The sequence below is a fragment of the Pocillopora damicornis genome, chromosome 11, assembly GCF_964200805.1.
Source record: "Pocillopora damicornis chromosome 11, jaPocDami1.2, whole genome shotgun sequence".
Lineage (NCBI taxonomy): Eukaryota > Metazoa > Cnidaria > Anthozoa > Scleractinia > Pocilloporidae > Pocillopora > Pocillopora damicornis.
The window spans coordinates 22830014-22850071 of record NC_142680.1 but is presented as its reverse complement, the minus strand read 5'-3'; the positions used below and the strand labels follow the sequence as shown (position 1 = coordinate 22850071).

The following is a 20058-nucleotide window of genomic DNA, read 5'->3' as shown; positions in this document are numbered from 1 at the left end:
TTGCTTTGACTGTAAGGGTTTCCTAACAGCCCCCATTAACTCCTTAAAGTGATTAACTTCCAACTTCTCTCCAAGATATCCATACTTTATCCTGCATGCAGGGATTGAGAATAATCCAAATTAGCAGCTAGGGGGGAAAATTAAAATCAGATCTTGGGAGTTGGAGAAGTACCAAATCACTTCATTTTAAATCATTATTTCTACAACAAAGTAATTTTCATGCAACAACGTCAAAACAATGTGAATCCTTTTATTAATTAAAAATGCCACGCAAGTCAAATCTGTACGTCAGTTGAAGTCTGACGTTTTAGCTTCAGATTTCGTTACAGTTTCTGATTTGGTGCAAATAACAACATCACCCCCTAACTAATGAGTTATTCGTGTGCCGATTCTCTCACATTTACGTCATTCTTTCTGTTTGTATTGAAAGATCATGACCTGTTATCAACATATATAATCTCATTACAATCATCCATACATTCCTTATAATAACATTTAGGAGAATCTGGAGTTTGTATGATCCAAGCACCAGTATACAATTTCTCTTTAGGGTCTCTATGATTTTTTTCAATGCCAGCTGGGAGAAGTCCGTTTTTGATCAGGTTACACCCTTCACGTCCTGCAAGAACTAGAGTTTTGGCGATTTTGAAAAACTCAGAGGTTTCAGACTTTACAGTATCATTAATAACAAATACTTGTTTTTTTTTCAAGTAGAAAATTCTGTACAAATATGTCCTTTCAGATTACAGTTCCCCGCCATGTTCATGTACATGTGCGCCCTCTAGGTCAATGTCCTGACATGCTGCAGGAGTTTTAAATTCCATGCGGTATTCACATCTGCTCGGCTCTGATACTTGAACCAGCTCGTTTGCTGAGCCACAACGAAGGATTACCTGCAATGAAAAGGAAAATTTTCTCTGTAAAATTGTTACATATTGGTTCGTCGGACCTTGTGTCATATGGAAGTTAACTTTGTTCTCGGTTTTTGCAGGTTAGGAGTTCGAGTCTCGTTGAAACTCCTTCATGAGTGAAGGGGTATCCACGGAAAACGTAATTTGCTTTTTCTTATTCCATTTGGCTAGGTTTTCGAATGGACTGTTTCGCAAAAATCTTCGATGGCTACCACATGCTTTTGGAAGACTAGTAAACGATGATGCCATAAACAAAAGAGAGCATTTGAGGAATTTTCTTTGAGTACGAAATCCAAGATTGTATTGCTTTATTTTCACTACGCACTGCGATTGATTTGAAAAAAAAAAAACTTACGACTTACGCTCAACCAATCAGATGCAAAACTAAAAGTACGATTGGTTACTCGCGTTTTCCCACGCTTTTGACAGTTTACTCGTCCTAATTTGAGTTCCCATTGGCTCCTTGGGGTATCTTCATGTACTCTGATTGGTCATTTTGGCTACTTGGCTTAGGTTCTACAAAACTCACTGAGCGTCTAAGACTAAACTTTGAACGTGACGGTCAAAGATAATCTTTACTCACCTCAGCTGATCTGCTAGGTCCGTTCCAACAGCTCTGTCCTCCTGAATATTTCATACGACTGTACTTATTGGAGTCACCTGTCCATTCACCCCATGTTCTACAAAAGATTCACCTCAAAATTACAAGGTTACCAAATCTGCGATTTTAGCATTCGAGGTAACTCAGTTCTAAGTTATTCATACGGCTTCAAAGATGGCCCTGAGCGTTCTTTTTCCTTTAACAATAAGCGACAACAAGGAAGTGACTACAAAGCCAAGAAGATATACATTTTCTTCGCGTAATCAGGCTTTTTAACCAGCAAATTATACTAGTAAGAAATGGTACAAACACAAATGGAATTCATATTTCCTGCCATCAGTAATAACTCTGCATGTTGTTCATACATTTGTCATGTAGCTATTGATAAATGACAAGTTTTAACGAAACGTTCTGTTGTTTGGGAAGCACGAAACGCTAGTTTTGAGAGCATTCACGTCGCCAAAGTTTTGCCTGGGTCTGACCCAAAAGTAAAACTCACCCCAGAGAGGTTTCTGAGCCTCCATCTTTGGGCTGCTGTGAAGCTCTGTCAAATGGACACAGTTTGTACACATACCTAACAATTGGGAATACAAACAAGCGTAAACAAGATGTTTAGACCAAAAATATCTAATCACCAAGCATAAAAAAAGAAAAGAAAGCAAAAACAGAAACAAAAATACTAGAAAAAAAAAAAAAACACAACAATACAGACAAGCAAACGAATGAACAAAATAATTTCTTAAAAAGGACCACTTTCCTCATTTCAGTTTTGGACTTGGGTTTGGTCTGTCCCATATTATAATAAAGCTCGGATATAACACGTACTGTCATTGGTTGAAAGAGCGTGCTCTATGAGAGTTTAGAGCATAGAACTGAGCTAAAGCTGTCACGCCATCTGCCAAATCGTACTATGTCCGACCTTTTCCGGGACTTCTTTCTAGCTTTTCTTTCGTTAATAAAAGTGAAATTTCGGAACAAGCGAGCAAAGGTTTGCAAAAATGCCAGGCTTCCTGCGTGCTTTACAACAGAACAGAGCACAGTCAAGGCTTCTCTATTTGTTAACTAGAGTGGCAAACAGACATCCCGCGCTTAGCCTATTCTCCCATGCACCACCCACGGTCCCCTAAATACCAGGGGGGAAGGGTGAAGGAAACTTTTTCGGTTTGATATTGCATCACTTACTCTCTGTCGGTGTATTCAAAACATTGTCCCTGAAGGGGCGAAAACTCTTCTTGCTGGCCAAGGTTCAGATTCAACGTTCGCTCAAGGTCACTAAAATCCAGGAAAAAATAAAACAGCTCAATGAATGCAAAATCAAGAACCGATGGCGAGAAAAAAGAGGAACAAACGGACGAATAAATGGAATGTTAAGTGTACGAGTAAGTTGACAAAATAAACGAAAAACTAACAGACGAACAAACAAGAGAGCGACCGAACGAACAGCTTCTCTAAGAATCCTCTAACCTGATTTCTCTTTCTGCGTCATTTGAAGCGGTATCTGCAGCATTAAACTCCTTTCTGGCATCATCAGCAGCTAAAATATGCAAAAAATAAAAAACAAAAAACGAAGGAAAAAATATTACATGAAACAAATCAGACCTTATAAAGATACAATAGCAAAAGATTTTAACCGTCATCAAAATGGTCCTCGTAATGGCTCTGTGAGCAGTCACTGGTCTGAATTTGAGCCCACGAACTCCATCCGAAGAAACTCACCTCTTCTCGGGGAGGAACGAAGATCGGGCAAGAGAAATCGGAAAAAATCGAGTCCGAGTATAGACATGGCCTCCAAAGCATACTGTAACTAATGTGTTAACATTAATAACCCTTCAACTTACCAGAAATTTTTGCTTTTGTTTCCTCGTCATAGTCCGGCATCTTCAAATCATCATCTTTGCTATCTGCAAAGTTATAGGTTGAAAAAGAACAGAATCTTACTGTCAAAGAACTTGCTCGCGTCATGGCTAGCGGCCTTCGTACAGAGATTTTTCCAAAAGGCGCGCCAATACCCTTTAACTCCCAAGATTTGATTCTTAACTCTCCATACTAGCGGCTACACATTTCCTTGTAAATTAGCTACAACAATTTAGTGTTAGATCAAGATAACAACTTCTACCCGATAAGTGAGTATTCTCATTCCCTGTTTGCTGGACAGTGTAGGAATATTATCGAGAGAAGTTACAAGTCTATCACTTTTAGGTGTTAAAGGTTTAACTGGTTAACGCACCTTCTGGGTTTGGTTCAGGTATTTTCTTCTCGGCCTCCTCTTTGATTTCGTCCACGTGTTCGTCTCTATCATCATCTTCGTCGTCATCGTCATCATCTTCTTCACCAGGAACGTCTGGAAGATCTTCATCATCAAAATTTTCGTCAGCTGGAGGAGGCAGAGGGGGAGACTCGGGTGTATCACTTGCTGATGGGGATAGGAAAATGTTTAGAGCACTTTTCGACTTAGTCTTGTTAAACCAAAACTCAAATCGTGATAACAGCTAAATAGGGAAAAGAAAAATATCTCGAGGAACTATCTCGAAGAAAATACATTGAACAAATTTAAAAACAAACCTTCTGTGGGTTTATCTTCGCCCTCAGTTGTAACTGATTCATCTGCAGGTGGTAGCTGGGACTAAAATCACAGAGGAAACAAAAATGAAAATTACAAATTGTGAAAATTAATTAGTACTTTCATTTATTGTAGGACAGTTTTAAATTATGTTTCCTGTTCAGATTGGGATTTGGATGAAATATTTGTTACATAAAACAGAAATTTTTACAAACATTCTCCGCGTGACTTACCGAAATGTCATTATGACCAAGCCTTAAAAATAATTAAGATAATAATACCTGCTTGGCACCAAATTTTTCTTTGAAATTGCTCCACAATGCAGAGAAAAAGCCTTCAAAATCTGACTCCTCATATCCTCCTAGCAGCTCCTGAAAATATATACAAATCTATTAATTTAAAATTGAAAATAAACAGATGGGGAAAAGGTACCAAAGCATCTGAATTAAGTTTCTCTAATTTTAACATGTTGCAGTGGCTAAGAATTACCTTGGCCTCTTCTTCACCATATTTTTTATCCAGAAGATCAGTATTAATAACCTCTTGTGCTGTCACACTACAAGAAAGACAATTCCTCTATGATTTAATTTAAAAATTGAATTATTTCTTCTGTTTAACCCTTTCACTCCCACAAGTGACCAAGACAGAATTTCTCCTTACAATATGAATACAATATCAAGCAGGCAGGTGATGAGAATAAAGAAGAATATCAGTCATGGGATTATTAGTTGATCCAATACCAAATTCTCTGAACTAACATCATAAGAATTGTATGGCAGATAGTAAGGGGAAAAACTAATTAGATCTTGGGAGTGAAAGGGTTAAGAAGAGGAAAATGTGTAAATCCAGAAAGGGAAATGGAAAGAAATGGGAGATGATATAAGGTAATTACCGTCCATCCTCATCTGTATCCAGAGCTTTGAATGAAGACTCAGCAGACGCTCTGTCCCTTTCTGCCACAATTTTTGCTTTGGTTTCTAAAAATGAAGAAAACACCAAACAAAGAGGTTATGAGTCAATCAATTAAAAGCTTCAACACCCTCCCCCCCTTCCCCTGCTCACCCAGGTAACCCCCCTGGCATTTGAACTTTAAAAGATTGTTCTGATGAAATTTCCACACCACTGGGCCAAAAATAGTGTTAAAATGCTCCTGCTTCGAATCTATTGGTGCATCACAAGATTACTGCATCTCCTACTCTCGAATCAGAAATTTTACACAATTGCAGTATTTACCTTGTGAGTTGCACATTATTGTGTCCCTTACCTTCCCAGTCCTTCTCATGTTTATCCTTAGCTTCCTTTTCAACTGCTTCAACCTCCTCTTTTTTGGCTGCCATTACACAAAATAATATATATATTTACAAATCATCTCTATTGCACATAAAACAACAAATGTACCTATTCAAATATGTCAGTACCTTTCAAGTTTTCAACAACAGCTTTCTTCTCCTCCAACTGTTTCTTCAATTCTTCAAGCTTTTGCTGTGTAATAAAATGTAGTGAGTCAATTTTTTCCAATAGAAAAATATTAAGTAACCAGAGCATTCTAACACACCAAGCAACTGTGTACCTTTCTTTCTTCTTTTTTTCCCTGACCTTGCTGACTGTAGTCTTGTTTAATAGCCAGCCCCTTAAAAAAATCATCAAACTCCATAAATGACAGATATTTAAAGGAAACACTGTGTATCAAGCAAAGAAATGATTCTCGCAGATGGACTGCAATTCAAGCAATTGAAGAGAAGAAGTGTGAAAAATCTTCAGCTTTTACAGGATACCAACTTGTGCCTCCCGGATGCTAATTGGATGCCACTATCAACTGAAGTTACATGTGGGAGAAAGGAAGATTTTAGAGGGTTTGTCTTTCACATGAAGGAAACTGAATGAAAATTGCTAGTCTCACACACATATATATATATAAAAGGTAAGGCTAAATCAGATCCTCTAGATTCTGATCCACTAACCTGCTTTGCCAGTTCAGCTTCTTCTCGCTGTTTCTGGAACAATTCTCTATAAAGTTCCCTAAAAATGTCACAAATACATGTGCCTTTTATCAACAAGTGTGCACACTTTTCTGGCCAGTACGTTTATTTACTAGACTGACAGAAAGAAAGATAGAGAGACTGTGGACTTGAAGAGATGATGCAGACAAACAAACAGACAGAAAATCTGAATCCTTAGCTTATAAAATGTAGCCATGCAAACTTTCACCCAGGCAATAAATTCAGCACTGAATGAATTGGTAACAGGCTTCTCACTCTCCTTTCTCCTCTCGGCTCAAGTGAGCAATGGTCAGTGTTTGGCAAACTGAGTGCGATTCACAGAGAAAGGGTACAACTTATCTCTACTTGTAGATAAAGTTTGTTTCCAGAAAATACTTTCAGTTATGTCATGAGCTAATTACAAAAGCTTCATTACAAAAGCTTAATCTGGGAGCTGACCCTAATTTTTTTATTAGTACTGTGGCAAGGGCATTTCTTTGCCTGCAAGAAAGTTTAAGGCCTGAGACAAAGCCAGCTAAAGAGAGGTCTACAAGGGATTCTGGTGCCTCATTTCTAGTGCCAGATCCCTTACAGACCAATCCCTGGCTCACTTTGCTTTACCTTTTAACCTCACGCATCTTATTTCACCTTATAACATCACCCCTGAATCACACATCAAGGGCACAAGAATAAAGAAAAAGACTACCAACTTTAAATAAAAAGCTCTTGATTGAAAAACAAATTCTCTTTGTCACTACCTTAAGAAATGTATAGAGAACAGTATGGAGAATATACATACTGATGTTAGAGTGTGAAGGGTTAAGGCCTTCAACTTACTTGTAAGCAAAGAAACACTATTTTGATGGTCCTATTAAGACGTATTTTGGTATTATCAACTGAATTGATAATGTAAATTGGCCACCTTTAAGAGTTTCAAAGCTGATGTTTGATCGTTAGCACTTTGTTAGTCATTCACTCTGACAAAGGACTAATGCTCAAAACACCAGCTTTGAAACTCTTTATAGGGACCAATTTATGTTATCAACCAAGTTGATAATGCCAAATTACCTTGTACCTCTCCTACCCATGCAGCACCACCGTTTCTTTAGAAACTTACCCCCTTTATTCATTTGGCTAATAATAATGACTTACACGTACTTGTGGACTAGCAAAAAAGGTTATCAAGATTTCTTTACTACAAAATGACCCCACTTCGGACCTCGGCCTCGACCTCTTGAAGTCTTGGGACCTTTCTAATACAAATGTAGGTCACACATAAGAACAGCAAGGAAATTTTTAAAGTAGGCTTACTTGCAAGTATTTGGACAGGTTACAGTGCCATCATATTCATCACTGCCATCACAACAGTCTGAAAAACAATTTGGAAGTTTACCCCTTAGATTCATTATTTTCATGACTGAGCATTATTAAATTAAATGTTGGCACAATACAAATAGAAGTGCTTGTTTATCAACCAAAAGGATAGCAACATACCACAAATTTCATCATTGACTCTGGAAGATGGAATATTTAAGGGCTTAAACCCAGCATTTGTACAGTGAAATTTTCCATTAGTGCAAGCTGATGTTCCTGAAAAGCATGGAATAGCAGAGTTACTACAAAGTGATTTGTGGGAAAAAGTATTGTTGAAAACCATTAGTAAGTAACTTTCATTTTACTTCTTGTTATAGAGAAATGCAAATTGTGTTGTTCTAAGTTGATTTGGTTTTAACAACTAAGTTGATAATGTAAATTGACCACCCTCGAAGAGTTTTGCTCTGATGAAGGGCTAACACAATGCATGAAACATTGGCTTTGGAAACTCTTTATGATGACCAATTTACATTTATCAACTCAGTTGATAAAAACAAATTACCTTATTGTAACCCCACTGATGCAGCACCACAGTTTCTTTGGAGATTTACCCCCTTTATTCATTTGTTCTAAGTTGGTTTGAAGTACATTAAGGTAAAAATACTATCAAAGCAAGGACAAGCAGCAACAACAAACTGAACCTAAACGTGTTTGTGCAGATTTAGGTTTGGGAGTCAAACCTGCCATAGCTACAGCAGCAAGAGACAAACACTCACTATTGTTTCATTCTAAACCCCATAAGTACACAGGACATTTGCAACTCACAATGGAATTACTATATACAGTTGCAATCGCACAGACCTGGTTCATCAGTGCCATCAACACAGTCACAAAAATCATCATTTACACTATTAAATGGAACAGTTGCAGATTTATCCAAGCAAGTGAAGTCCCTGGATGGATCATAAAATGCTAACCCTGAAATCACAAAAAGAGAAGAGCTGTAGATCAAAATCATTTTAAGAGTCTAAAAAATGCCTTAACACTTTAAAGATGTTGCAGTTCAAACTAAAAATTTAGCTTCAGGGATGTATCTTAAATATTTCTCCCTTTTTTTATTGATAAGGACTTGAAAAGACAAAAACATTTACACTGTATCTTCTTGTTCTCTTTGACTGAAAAGCATATTCTACTTCAGTAGCAATCCACATCCAATGTGACCACATCATGAGATAAATGATTTTGTTTCTCTTTTGAAGTATTATTAACCACAATGACTAACCCCAACCTATTTTACAAGCATACAGCTATTTCAATTTACGTTGTCGGATCAAAGCCTCAAGCCTACAAGACAAGACCGAAGGGGAATATGGAATCTTAATGACGCGCATGGCAATACTAATTGTATTTTCAGCCTCCATGTCCATCTCGTGCTGACGACCCTGAAAGCCTAAAATTAATTCTAATCTACCCATACCGCCTTTCGGTCTTGTCCCGTACCCTTGAAGCTTTGATCCGACAACATAAATTGAAATAGCTGTATACAAGTCTTACTCAATGTAGCATCAGACTACAATGCTCACGAGCGAACACTCCACCACCCAGAAGCAATCCATAAATAAATCATCCTTACAGTTGTAATGCAATGACAGGCAGGTGCTGAGAAATCACAACACTATCAATGATCTGGAGGTCAAGAACAGCCAACAGAAATTCATCAAAGGACTTCAGTGACTGTTTCTCTCCCAAGATCTCATTAGCAATTCTCCTTACTGTCTGCCATACAATACTTATGATCTTAGTTTGGAGAATTTGGTATTGGATCAACTAAGAATCGGTACATTTTTTTAAAATGTCTGCGTGCTTGATATTGGAAGGGAAAATTCTGTCTTGGTCACTCTTGGGAGTTAAAGGGTTAAGAGAATTTGTCATTTGGTGTCAAGAATGATACGATTTAAGCATCCAAGGATACATATCTTATAAAAAAATAAATGACTACAGCGGATGGCGCCATTAATTAAAATAAAAAAAAACTGAGGCCGGCATAATTGACCTTGTTCAATTTCATGGCGCATCGCCAACTCGACAAATTCTGTTTTAAAAATCTAACGTGCGATAACGCTGCCATTAAATCAAATCAGGCGCATGCTATAGCAATTTTTTTTGGCCACTTGCGTATCTAAAAGAGATTTAGTCTTAAGTTACTTTTTTCTTCTAGTGACTTCAGTTCACGACGTTATCTCTCCCTAATTAAACGACGCAAATTAGCAAATAAATTCATATTGGGCCGTGATCTACTTACTAGTAAGTGCCACTCCTCTTATAGTGGACGCTGTAGCTATATACAAGTTAAATAGAAAAATCGCAATTATAACTAGAGAAATTTTCCCCATTTGAGATAAGCCATGGAACGCCGCCATGTTGAATACACGTGTCGTCAGAAGACTGAGTCAACCTCGTTTCCAATCTTTGACCGCGAAGAACTGGAAAGCTGTAATACGAAATTCCCGCGAAATACAGAGCTCCGCTGTTCAAGGAGTTCGCGGGAGCTTTCTTCGTTGTGTGATTGCCAAATTTCCCGATAACGGCGTGATGAGATGGCGACGTCCGATTTTTCGGTTGTAATCACGAAAATGAAAGCTCGCCATGTCACTGCAGGATGATATTTCACAAAGGATTGTATTGAAAGGCTATGGAAGCTCCTGAAAAGCTTTCAAGCGACGAACAAAGGTGAAAAACAACTGGTTATGGGGTATCATTTTCAAGCTCGAGTACTTTATTTAGGGACAACCGTATTTTGATTTATTCCGCTCTACTTGTCCTCATTCTTGCTTGCCTTTATTTACATCTCTTGATTTCTTGCTGAGAATGTGATATTTTTAGAAAGAAGTATAGCATTACCAAGCTTTCTTTATCAATTGGAATTTTTGAACCTCTTTCAAATAAAGCAATATACACGGACAAGTACTTGAAATTTGAATTGTCCGAGATGCGTGTTTTCGTCGCGGCTAAATATCCGTCTAGCTGCTTATTTAAAAACAACTTAGTCAGTCAATCAAAAAATTTTCTACCTGCCTTTCTTTTAATGGTGTGCTTCTCAGAGAATTAGTGCATGTGTGTGCGATTGGTAATCGTCATTTGGTTAATCATAAACCGAAACGAGGTGAGGAAGTTGTAAACAATGGTTTGACCGGATCTTCACTTTTTGAACGTGTGGACTGCATCATTTTGAGCTGAATATCTATCAACTGAAGGGGGTGGCATGATAAATTTTTGTATGTTCTACGCTATATTACTGTACGGTGTTTTTCAGTTTATAGTCAAAGGTTAATTCACAGGTGTTAATTTACTGTTAATAAGATAAGGGGTCTCTTTGAGCTAGACAGTCTGGCTCAGTTTTTGAGATCTCACCTTGCCCCTCTTTTCTATGCAAAATATTCAGTACAAATGTGTTGAGAAGAACATATCCTTTGGTGTGGGACATTGCATTTCTTTCAAACAAAATCTGGAGTACAACAAAGGTTTCCAATTAACCCCATGTCATTCCAAGATAAAGCCTCAATGCTTGAGGAAATTGATAGTTTTGCTATTTTTTTAACTATCAAATAACAGAAATCTTGCCATGCACAGTTCGAAACAGGAAAAACTTTGAAGGTTATATGTTGTTCATCTCAGCAATGTAACAAACAATTTTACACATGAAAAGAGGACAAATGGTTTTCCCACAAATTGGTCCAACTCATGGCCAGTTGCTGAACTCAAATTAAAGAAAGAGGCAATCAGTTTGGTAATAGTAACTTTTACTTGTCCAAGCAATCCATCATCTATTTGACTGGAAGGTCATTTACAAATTCATTAGGTATGAATTGATGACCAGGAAGGAGTTTTCCTTGGTATACCGAAGCTCCTTAATTTTGAAAATAGTAAGAAGATTATGTTATTTCATCTTTCAGTGAAAGAGCTGAGAAGTTCTATGACCAGGCTCTGCTTTTAGTGGATTGCTGCAAGATCCCTGAAGCAATTAAATTGTTTGAAAAGGTTTGTGGCTTTCACATTTAAATGAGCTGACTTCTGAATGAAAGTTATCTGTATTCAGGTCAAGTTAGACTTCACCCTTTCCATTCCATCTGAATTTTCTTGTTATCATTCTCCTTGAGATCAAGTTAGCAAACTCACATGATCTGTAGACACTGAACTTTGTATATCAAATCATCATCTCTCTGGGATCTTTGCCAAGCTGACTTAACCCTTGAACCTTAATTGTGATCAGAATGTACTGTAACTTCCTGTTACAATTTGATACATTATCTAGCAAATTGGTAAGGTGAAGAAACTAAAAGATCAGCTGTAGGATCTCATGTTAACCCTTGTACCCTTACATCAGTATGCATATTCTCCATACTGTTCTCTATACATTACCTAATGTGAGGACAAGGAGAATTTGTTGAACAATCAAGAGCCTCTATGGTTGGGAATCATATCCTTTATTTTCTTGACCTAAGTGTGTGATTTAGGGGTGATATTGTGGGGAGAAATTAGGTGTTTATCACTCTTATGGTTCAAAGCGGTTATGTTAGGGTAACACCATATTCAGTTCATCAATAATCCAGAGGGAAATATAAATTGTATGGCAGTCAAGACTAGAGAGTTTGAAGTCATACATGTGTCTTGTTAGTCAAAGTGTTGATGACCAGTCTATACTTGTTTACTTTCATCCATTAAATAGTTTATCTCTCTTCCTGTTCAAAGATATATGCACATGCAATTTGAAATGTATTTCATTGCAGGCCTGTCAGCTCAAACCTGGCTGTGAAGTCTACAAGGAAACGCTGGATTTCTTTCAGGCAAGAGCCGATCTTTTAGACAACAAACAACAAGGATTAAGCTATGCCAGTGTCTCCAGGCCAAAACCAAGCTGTGGGAAAGCAGAACAGAAAAGTTATTCTGCTGAATGGAATGTAAAGAAGGCAAGAGGCAAAGTGCCAGAGGTTTCAACTTGTTATTACAGCCATGCTGATGAGCAGGCTACTATTGACAATCCATGGGCTTCCTATGTGAGCAGAAGTCATCGAAAGAGGAGTACTCCAAGCAGCCCAATTGATGGTCTTACTGAGATTGATCTTCCTCAGATGAGTGAGAACATGTGGTACAGTTCTGGAAGTCAAAGTTTGAAACAAGACTATGATCGCCAAGATCGGGATGAAGTTGACAGTTTTTTCAGTTCATCGCTAAACACACCCATCAGTTCACAGGAAGCATTGAATGAGGATAGCAGTGTTTGTGATCATAAACAGGAAAATCACAGTGATGACACAGTTGATGCTTTCGTTAACCAGAGGGAAGAATGCCCAGAGGAGTTTTATGAAGACAGTGGCAACTATGAGGAAGATGTAGATTCAAGATTTCTTGATGAATTATGTGCAGCACGAGAAACATTTTTAGATGACTGGGCTAAATACTATGATGTGTTAAATAGGGATTTGAAAGAAGAGTCACCATGCTCTGGATCAGGTGTTTTAAATCAGGGTGTTTCCACACCTTTGGAATATCCTGACAGTTTTGATGATGCAAAGAGTATTAAAGATAAGAAAAAGATAAATCACTCAGGGAAAGAAAAATCAAATTCTGAGAAACCTGAATCTAAGATCAGCTGTGATGTATGTGCAAATTGTGGGCAACCAAAGGAAGGTAGAACTCAACCTTGTAATGCACCAAAAAACAGAATTCATTTTGTAAATGGTACCTGCATTTCTAGTGCTAATTCACCGATAAGTAATTGTACTTGTAACAGGAAACATTCAGTGAAGGGTGTTTTTAAAGGAAAATCTGGAAAGACACCCCTTTCTACTTCACAGCAAGAGTTTTATCAAAACCTTCAGAACTACTTTGGCAGTGGAGCAGTTAAGAGTGTGAAGACAGATTCTAAAGTAAAGAAAGAAAGTTCCTCTGGTGGTATGGATGCAAATTGTGCCACAAACTTAAATTCGTCATCCTTAAGCAATGAACCATCAAAGGTTAAATCTAGTCAGAATGTTGCAGAAAGTAATGAGTGTAATGCAAAAGATAGTAAACACTCTGATGACTTTGCTTCAAAGGAACAATTGACTGATAGGGTTGAAGGTTTGAGGTCATCGTTCAGTGAAGATGGAGTGGTGAAAGACAAGACATCATTTGATGAGGGTAGATTTCACCAGGAAAGTTTCAGTGAAGGACGGAAGGTGGGTGACAATGTTGACAATAACACCAAGGCCTCAGTTAACACAGAACATGTTAAGAGTTCGAAGGAAAGAACTGATTCTCACTGGCGATCACGGTTTAAGGCTGGTGTGAAATCTAAAGTCAGCCAGAGGGCAAAGAGTATAGATCCTGCTGAAACAAGGAAGCCTTCAAATGCACATGTCAAAGAGAGATCAAGATTGAAACCAAGGACAGAGAGAACTGTTCACGCAGAGTTTGACTTGTCTAAGCTTACATCTGGTCTTTATTGCACAGGTATTTTTGTTCAGTTTTCTTTCTATCATCCCCTCTTACCTTAATTCCTTCTGTCTTACTTTCCCTTTATCTCTTTTCCTCTGTTCCTCATTCTTTCCTTTCCCACCATTCTTTTTTACTTCTTTCCTCACACTCTCCCTAGTTGGTCCCTTACCTTCTTATTTTTTGTCTCTCCCTCTCTCTCCTCTCTCTCTCTCTTTCTCTCTCTCTCCTGTCTTACTCTTTTCATCCTTCCATCCTCGCACTCTTCCTTCCTTACAATCTGCCCTACTTCTTTCCTCTCACCCTCAGCCATTCCTGCTTTACCTCCCTCCATTCTTTGTTCTTCCTTCAGCACTCCCATTTTCTTTCCTTCCATCACTCTTCCTTCCGTTCTCCTTTCATTCCCTTGTTATATCATTCTGTCTTCACTTTGTTCTTTGTTCGTTATTCTTAATGTGTAATTTGCCATATTTTTATATTTCTATGCTGTCTTTAAGGTGTAGCAGTTTTAAGTAAGAGTGGTCAAGCAGTGAAGTCTATTTTCTACTATGTTCTACTCCTTCTGGCTTTGCTTTTTGGCTTTTTCATTTATTGGTGAGTGGAAAGTTTGGTCTTTAAAAGATCAGCTCTAAAACCTGTGAATATTACCCCTACTCCTATTTCTTCTTTGCATGGAGGTACCAATCATTACAATTGGAAATGTAAAGCCAACTGGGTTGTTTTTGTTTATTTTTTTTTTCACTCTAGCTCTTGGTTTGCTGGCTGTTGGGCATGCAGGAGAACATTGTCCTTTGTTCCAGTGGGCAGATGGTTGGCTGAGGGAAGAAAGAAACTGTCAACTTTATTTGAATTCCGTCGGAAACAGAGAGAAAGAAGAAGCACATACTCAGATGGGCAAACTTACGATCTTCCCAAGAACGGTAATTTATAACAAGATTTGTGAATTTTTTTCTCTAATTATTGCAGTCCATTGTGCTCTGGGCAACAAGGTCAATTTCTCATCCTCTTGGTTACTTTTTGTGCGTTTTTGTTTGCTTGTTTGTCGTAATTTGTAGGAGATGCCGCAGTGATGCACATGTTACAAAACAAAGACAGTGATCCTTACAGGTTGGTACGGGAGCATTACATTAAAATTATATTTATAAGAACTTTTTTTTTTAATATTAGAAAATAATACCTTTGATCAGTGCATAGGATATAGTTTATTTTTTCTCTCCTTCTGGAATGGAGCACATATTATGCAAAGTTAACCCTTTAACTCCTAGGAGTGATTGACAAGTAACTTCTCCCTATAATATTCATACATTATCCAGCATTTGGTAACGAGAAAACTTGAAGTTATCAGTTTAGAAGAAGTTGTTATCTTGATGTAACCCCAAATTCTTGTGACCAATTTACAAGGAAATGTGAAATGCTAGTGGGGAGAATTAACCACCAGATCATGGGAGTTGAAGGGTTAACATCTCCTCAAGCCAAATAATATAGGATATATATTTATTTTAACATGTATAATAAACACAATTTTGAAGGCCTAGGCACACTGAGGTGGCCTTGTACGTGGGCTAAACTCACATCACATTATCATGTGATGAGACATTTTGCCCAAATGTCACTTAAGCTTAGATTGCATCACTTCCTGTCACCTGCCTTGCATGCATGCGTTGCATGATATTGCATCATACATTGCATTACAATACTCAATTAATAAAGGAACAATGCTTTTGATAAACACAAAAGTAAAATGAAACTGGCATGTTTAGAATTCTCTGTAAGCTGATCATGAGTGATTTACATAGAATAATGATCTTCCAGTAATTTTTTGATTTTCATTTTTTGTACATAGTGTCCTTGGAGTGTCACGAGACGCAACAGATGATGACATCAGGAAACAATACAGGAAGTTAGCTGTACTGATCCATCCAGACAAGGTACAATGAGTTTGTTCACAAGAGCCAGCCAAAACTTGTCATACAACTCAAAAATGGCTCACAGTGTAAAAGGCTTGTTTGTACGGTGCAAAAAAACGAAAAAACAAAAAAAAGAGAAAAAAATTTAACATTAAGTCCTACAAAGAATGAAGTTGTGATTGATAATAATAATATTATAATAATACAAAAATTTCTATAGCAGCCTATTCTAGAGCTCTAAGGCGCTTTACGATAAAATGTTTAAAGCAGTAACTTAATTAATATTAAATTCGAAAAATACTAGAGCAAAACTACAAATAAAAATAACGCTTAAAAAGATAAGTTTGAAGGTTGCTCTTAAAAGATGTAAGCCCCAGTTGATCTTAGCCCCAGTCGTATTTATGTACCTCAAATAAAAATTAGGGAAAGAGGTGTTATTTAATGGTATTTCTTCCTCCTCATTTTGTTTGTTATAAAGAATACCCACCCACAAGCAGACGAGGCTTTCAAGACTCTTGCCAATGCTTTCGACATTCTAAGTGATCCTGTAAGTTGACAATTGTTCATATATTCACTTGCTATTAACAGGTAGTTATTGACTGAGTTTATTTAAATATATATGCTGCTCATTTGTTTAATATTCACATCTTTTAAATAGGAGAAGCGTGCCAATTATGATGCCGAAGCAGCTTGGAGGACGAGAGCGGAAGAAAGGGTGAGTTAAGTTTGTAAAATCAGTGTAGAAAGGTCCAAACTTAAGAATCAATTTTCCTTTTCTTGTGGAGACGGAAGAGGTTCCAGGATAAACCGTAAAACCTGCCTGAAGATCTCTTGAAACGAGAGAAAATAATAACAAAATGTGGATTTAAAGGATAAAAACGGATTAAAAGCCGCGCAAAACCAAAAACGACCGCTGAGATGATGAAGCCTGGGGACTAGACAAATACAAACAAATACAGAATAAGTTTACCTTTTATAAAAACCAAATTTCAAAGAAGGGCGGAAATGATTGTTGAAAATGGATAAAAACTAGCGATTTTGATTATGAAAGCCAGATCCAAAATCCCTATTTTTTCGTAAATGCATGGAGAGCAGCATTTGTTAGACTAGTTCCCAGGTTACGTCAATGAGTTCCCTTGTACGACTTTTTGTACAGTTTGTTTTTTAACAGGGATTTTTTTCCCTTTTTGCTGGATATTTCTTGTAGAAGGAGCGTTACGGTGGGCACACGAGTCCAGAACAGTTTTTTGCCGATTTAGGGAAAAAGATGGAAGAGGTAAGTAAATTTTTCCACAGAGAGATTTTATTATTAAAGAGCCGCAAACTTGGGAAGAAGAAAAGTAAATCCGAGGTGGAGCGAAAAACGAGGGAAGTCTGGGTCGAGTTGCGTCGCGTCGCGTCGCTTTTAGCGAACTGAGCGCCCGGAGTCGAACCTCAGACCTTCGCAACTCTCGACCCAGTGCTTTTTTCACTGAGCTTCAGAGAATGTTTCTTGACAACGGAGCAAACACTTAACCTCTTCACTACCACCAAAAGGTTAACAGGTGGTTTCTTCCTACAATATCAATATGCTATCCAGTGAGGAGGTGGTGATAAAGCAATTTTCAACAGTGTATCAATCCTCTCTCCAACAAACAGGTGAAGACAGTAATTTTCAATTCAGTGTCGGAAGAAATCAGGAATTACTGTCTTATGGCTTTTTTCGCTTTGATTGGTCGTGAAAACTTGCGCCATCCTCCAAACCAATCAGGCGCAAAACAAAGGCATTTGTGACTTGCTCGCCAGCGTTTTCCCGCGCTTTTAGTAGCTTGCCTATACTGTTTTTACTTCGAGCTCTCATTGGCTAAAGATAATGTTAACCTTAGTAGTGATTGGTCGTTGTGATTACTTTGGTTTTGGTTTATCGACTGCTCAATTGAAAACAGCTCTAATAGACAAACTCATGAGCTGAATTGCGTAGTCTTGATGTAACACTAAACTCTCGTAACTTATTTAGAAGGGAATGTAAAGTAGCAGGAAAGGAGAATTACTCAGCAGATTTTTGAGGCTAGGTAGTGAATACCACTTTGACGTAATTTCCTTTTTGTTAAAACAGATGCATAATTCTCTACATTGTAACGTGTGTGATGGGAAACACCGTCGCTACAACACAAAGCGGTTTATTTTGACAGCTCGCTTCTGTAGTCGCTGCAACACAAGACACGCTGCTAAAGAGGTACTTGCACACGTTTGAAGGCTTACGGCGAAGGCTCTGCTAATATGAAGGTTAATTTAAAGCTCTTTCAATTGGAGGACGGGATGAATTTTGTTTTACTTTATTACGCTCTCTGATTGGTCAAAGAAACCCGCGCACTCTTTGCACCAATCAGATGTAAAACGAGGTCGTTTAGTTCTCACTGGCTATGTTAATTATTTAAGTTATAGCGTTACGTTACGCAAAACGCTTTAATGGACGGGAGAGAGGGGAGGGTGGGTATGGCACGTAAAAATTTACAAATTTCTTTTAATTTTTTTATCAGGGAGATCTGTGGGCAGAGAGTAGTTTTCTCGGCTACAAACTGCACTTTTATGCCTGTATGGAGGGTGAAATATTTGATGTCACTGAGTGGGCGGCTTGTCAGGTTTGCATCTGGTTTTATCTTAATTAGCCGAACGACTAGCTAGTTATACTGCACAATAGCGATGGATTTCCGAGCTGCTGTGTTCGAATTCGGTTAAAAGTGATAACAGAGGGGTGGGAAAGTAAGGAAAAGTTAATTTCTTCACCCCGCCGGGGGTAGGGCCACGTCCTCTTAGACGGTCTATATGTTTATCGTAATTATTTCAAGTCGAGTCTTTTCTTTGTTATAATTTTTTTTCGTTTGTTTTACGTGAGCAGGGTATTGGTCGAGTGGAGGCCAATCCTCACACGGTCCATCTGAAACTCAAGACCCGTCAGACACAACAAAGCGGCTTCAATTCCAGGTTTGTCTTTCAATTTGATGTCTATCTTGCTATATTGACTTTACGATAACGTGGTTGGTCTGTAACAACTAGGCACCAAAAGAAGGTCGAATTACCAGTGACTGATTTGAAATGCTTGTCTTGTTTGATTGCAGATCGGAAGAAAGGGAGTTTGAGAATTTCATGCGTGCGTTCTTCGGGCAGTTTGGCCCTGAAGGAGACAAATTTCAGGGAGCCAACAAGCAACGAAAGAAGAAGAAAAAGAAGAAACATTAGTAATGTTAGCGTGGGTAGAGGTTACAGATTGCTAGGAGATCGATCCGGATCTACTTAGTGGTGTTCGACGTATCCCTACGTCTGATTGGGGAAAGTTTGAGTGTGGCTTGATCAAATTACTTAGGTAATTCTGTGTAGTTTTCTTAATTACAGTATTCTCCATTTGAATGTCGAAAATAATCAGGGTTTCTAATGGTTTCGCCTCATGGTGCTCTGTGATTGGCTTAGAAAGCTCGCGCCACCCTCCCAACCAATCAGATACAACTTTAACCAATCACTACTTGGTCACACGCATTTTCCCGCGCTTCGGGGAGTTTTCTTGTTTTTACCGTTTTTGTGTTCCTATTGGCTAATTGTGACGTCTTTTTTTTCTGATTTGACCCTGTAATTACCATGGTGTTCATTTCATGTCTCTCGATCGACATGCACTGAAATCTGATTTTCTAAGAAAATTCTGTGACCAGTTCGTCATTGCTGAAGTTATCCTAAGTAACACTCCTCAACTTCGTCTCTTTATCTTTCCAACTTCCAGAAGTGATTAACATTTAACTTCTCCCAAAAATATCCATATATTTTCCATCAAACAGCTACTAAGAATACTGAAACTTTTCAGGTAGAATTTGTTATCATGATCTAACACGAAATTCCCACGACTCATTTATAAAGAAATATGGAGCAGCTAGAGGGGATAATTGGGAGTGAAAGGGTTAATTTGGCGGAAATTATCAGGCTTTGTTAAATTATTCCCTATCACTACATGAAACACGAAATACAGCTTTTAAAAAATCAGCAAAATCATGGAGAAATGAAAGGCTGCCGTTAAGAAGAAACAGATCAAACTGTAACGGATAGTTGTAAGAGTCCGATTAAAAAGGCTCTTACAAGTTGTGTATCTGATAAATTAGAGATTATGCTATAAGTTTAAATTTAAAAAAACTATATTTTTTCGAGTTAAATTCTATTCATATCAGTTTGAAGATATCGTCACGTTATGCTTTCAAAGAGATGTCTTAGCTTAAGTCAAGGCGTCAATAAACATTTTTGCGAATTATTTTCCTGCGTGTTCTGTCTTCTCGGACCCAGTCTCTCGTTT

The 20058-nt window shown here is 37.9% G+C and overlaps 2 protein-coding genes across 7 annotated transcripts; one reads left to right on the top strand and one right to left on the bottom strand.

Annotated features, from left to right (window-relative positions):
- Positions 1 to 230: 230 nt before the first annotated feature.
- Positions 231 to 9850, bottom strand: LOC113678345 (glucosidase 2 subunit beta). 6 transcript variants are annotated; one of them, XM_027195228.2, is made up of 19 exons: positions 9668 to 9850; positions 8227 to 8343; positions 7546 to 7641; positions 7363 to 7420; positions 6034 to 6091; positions 5643 to 5702; positions 5491 to 5554; positions 5337 to 5402; positions 4965 to 5049; positions 4562 to 4628; positions 4354 to 4443; positions 4075 to 4135; positions 3740 to 3925; positions 3351 to 3413; positions 2977 to 3046; positions 2695 to 2784; positions 2012 to 2086; positions 1495 to 1591; positions 231 to 893 (listed from the first exon to the last, which is right to left on the bottom strand). In XM_027195228.2, the coding sequence occupies exons 1-19, from the start codon at positions 9783 to 9785 to the stop codon at positions 744 to 746; spliced, it is 1671 nt and encodes a 556-aa protein (XP_027051029.2). In that variant the 5' UTR covers positions 9786 to 9850; the 3' UTR covers positions 231 to 743. The 6 variants fall into 6 exon arrangements, with proteins under 6 accessions (XP_027051029.2, XP_089043861.1, XP_027051032.2 ...); XM_089187735.1 differs by having other exon boundaries at positions 3740 to 3922; positions 9668 to 9830; XM_027195231.2 differs by having other exon boundaries at positions 3740 to 3862; positions 9668 to 9830.
- Positions 9851 to 9891: 41 nt separating this feature from the next.
- LOC113678319 (uncharacterized) lies at positions 9892 to 20016 on the top strand. Its single transcript, XM_027195209.2, has 14 exons — positions 9892 to 10095; positions 11319 to 11403; positions 12153 to 13857; positions 14337 to 14433; positions 14587 to 14759; positions 14895 to 14946; positions 15683 to 15767; positions 16225 to 16293; positions 16405 to 16461; positions 16954 to 17022; positions 17842 to 17961; positions 18266 to 18367; positions 18625 to 18710; positions 18845 to 20016. The coding sequence occupies exons 1-14, from the start codon at positions 10058 to 10060 to the stop codon at positions 18963 to 18965; spliced, it is 2859 nt and encodes a 952-aa protein (XP_027051010.2). The 5' UTR covers positions 9892 to 10057; the 3' UTR covers positions 18966 to 20016.
- The last annotated feature ends 42 nt before the right edge of the window (positions 20017 to 20058 follow it).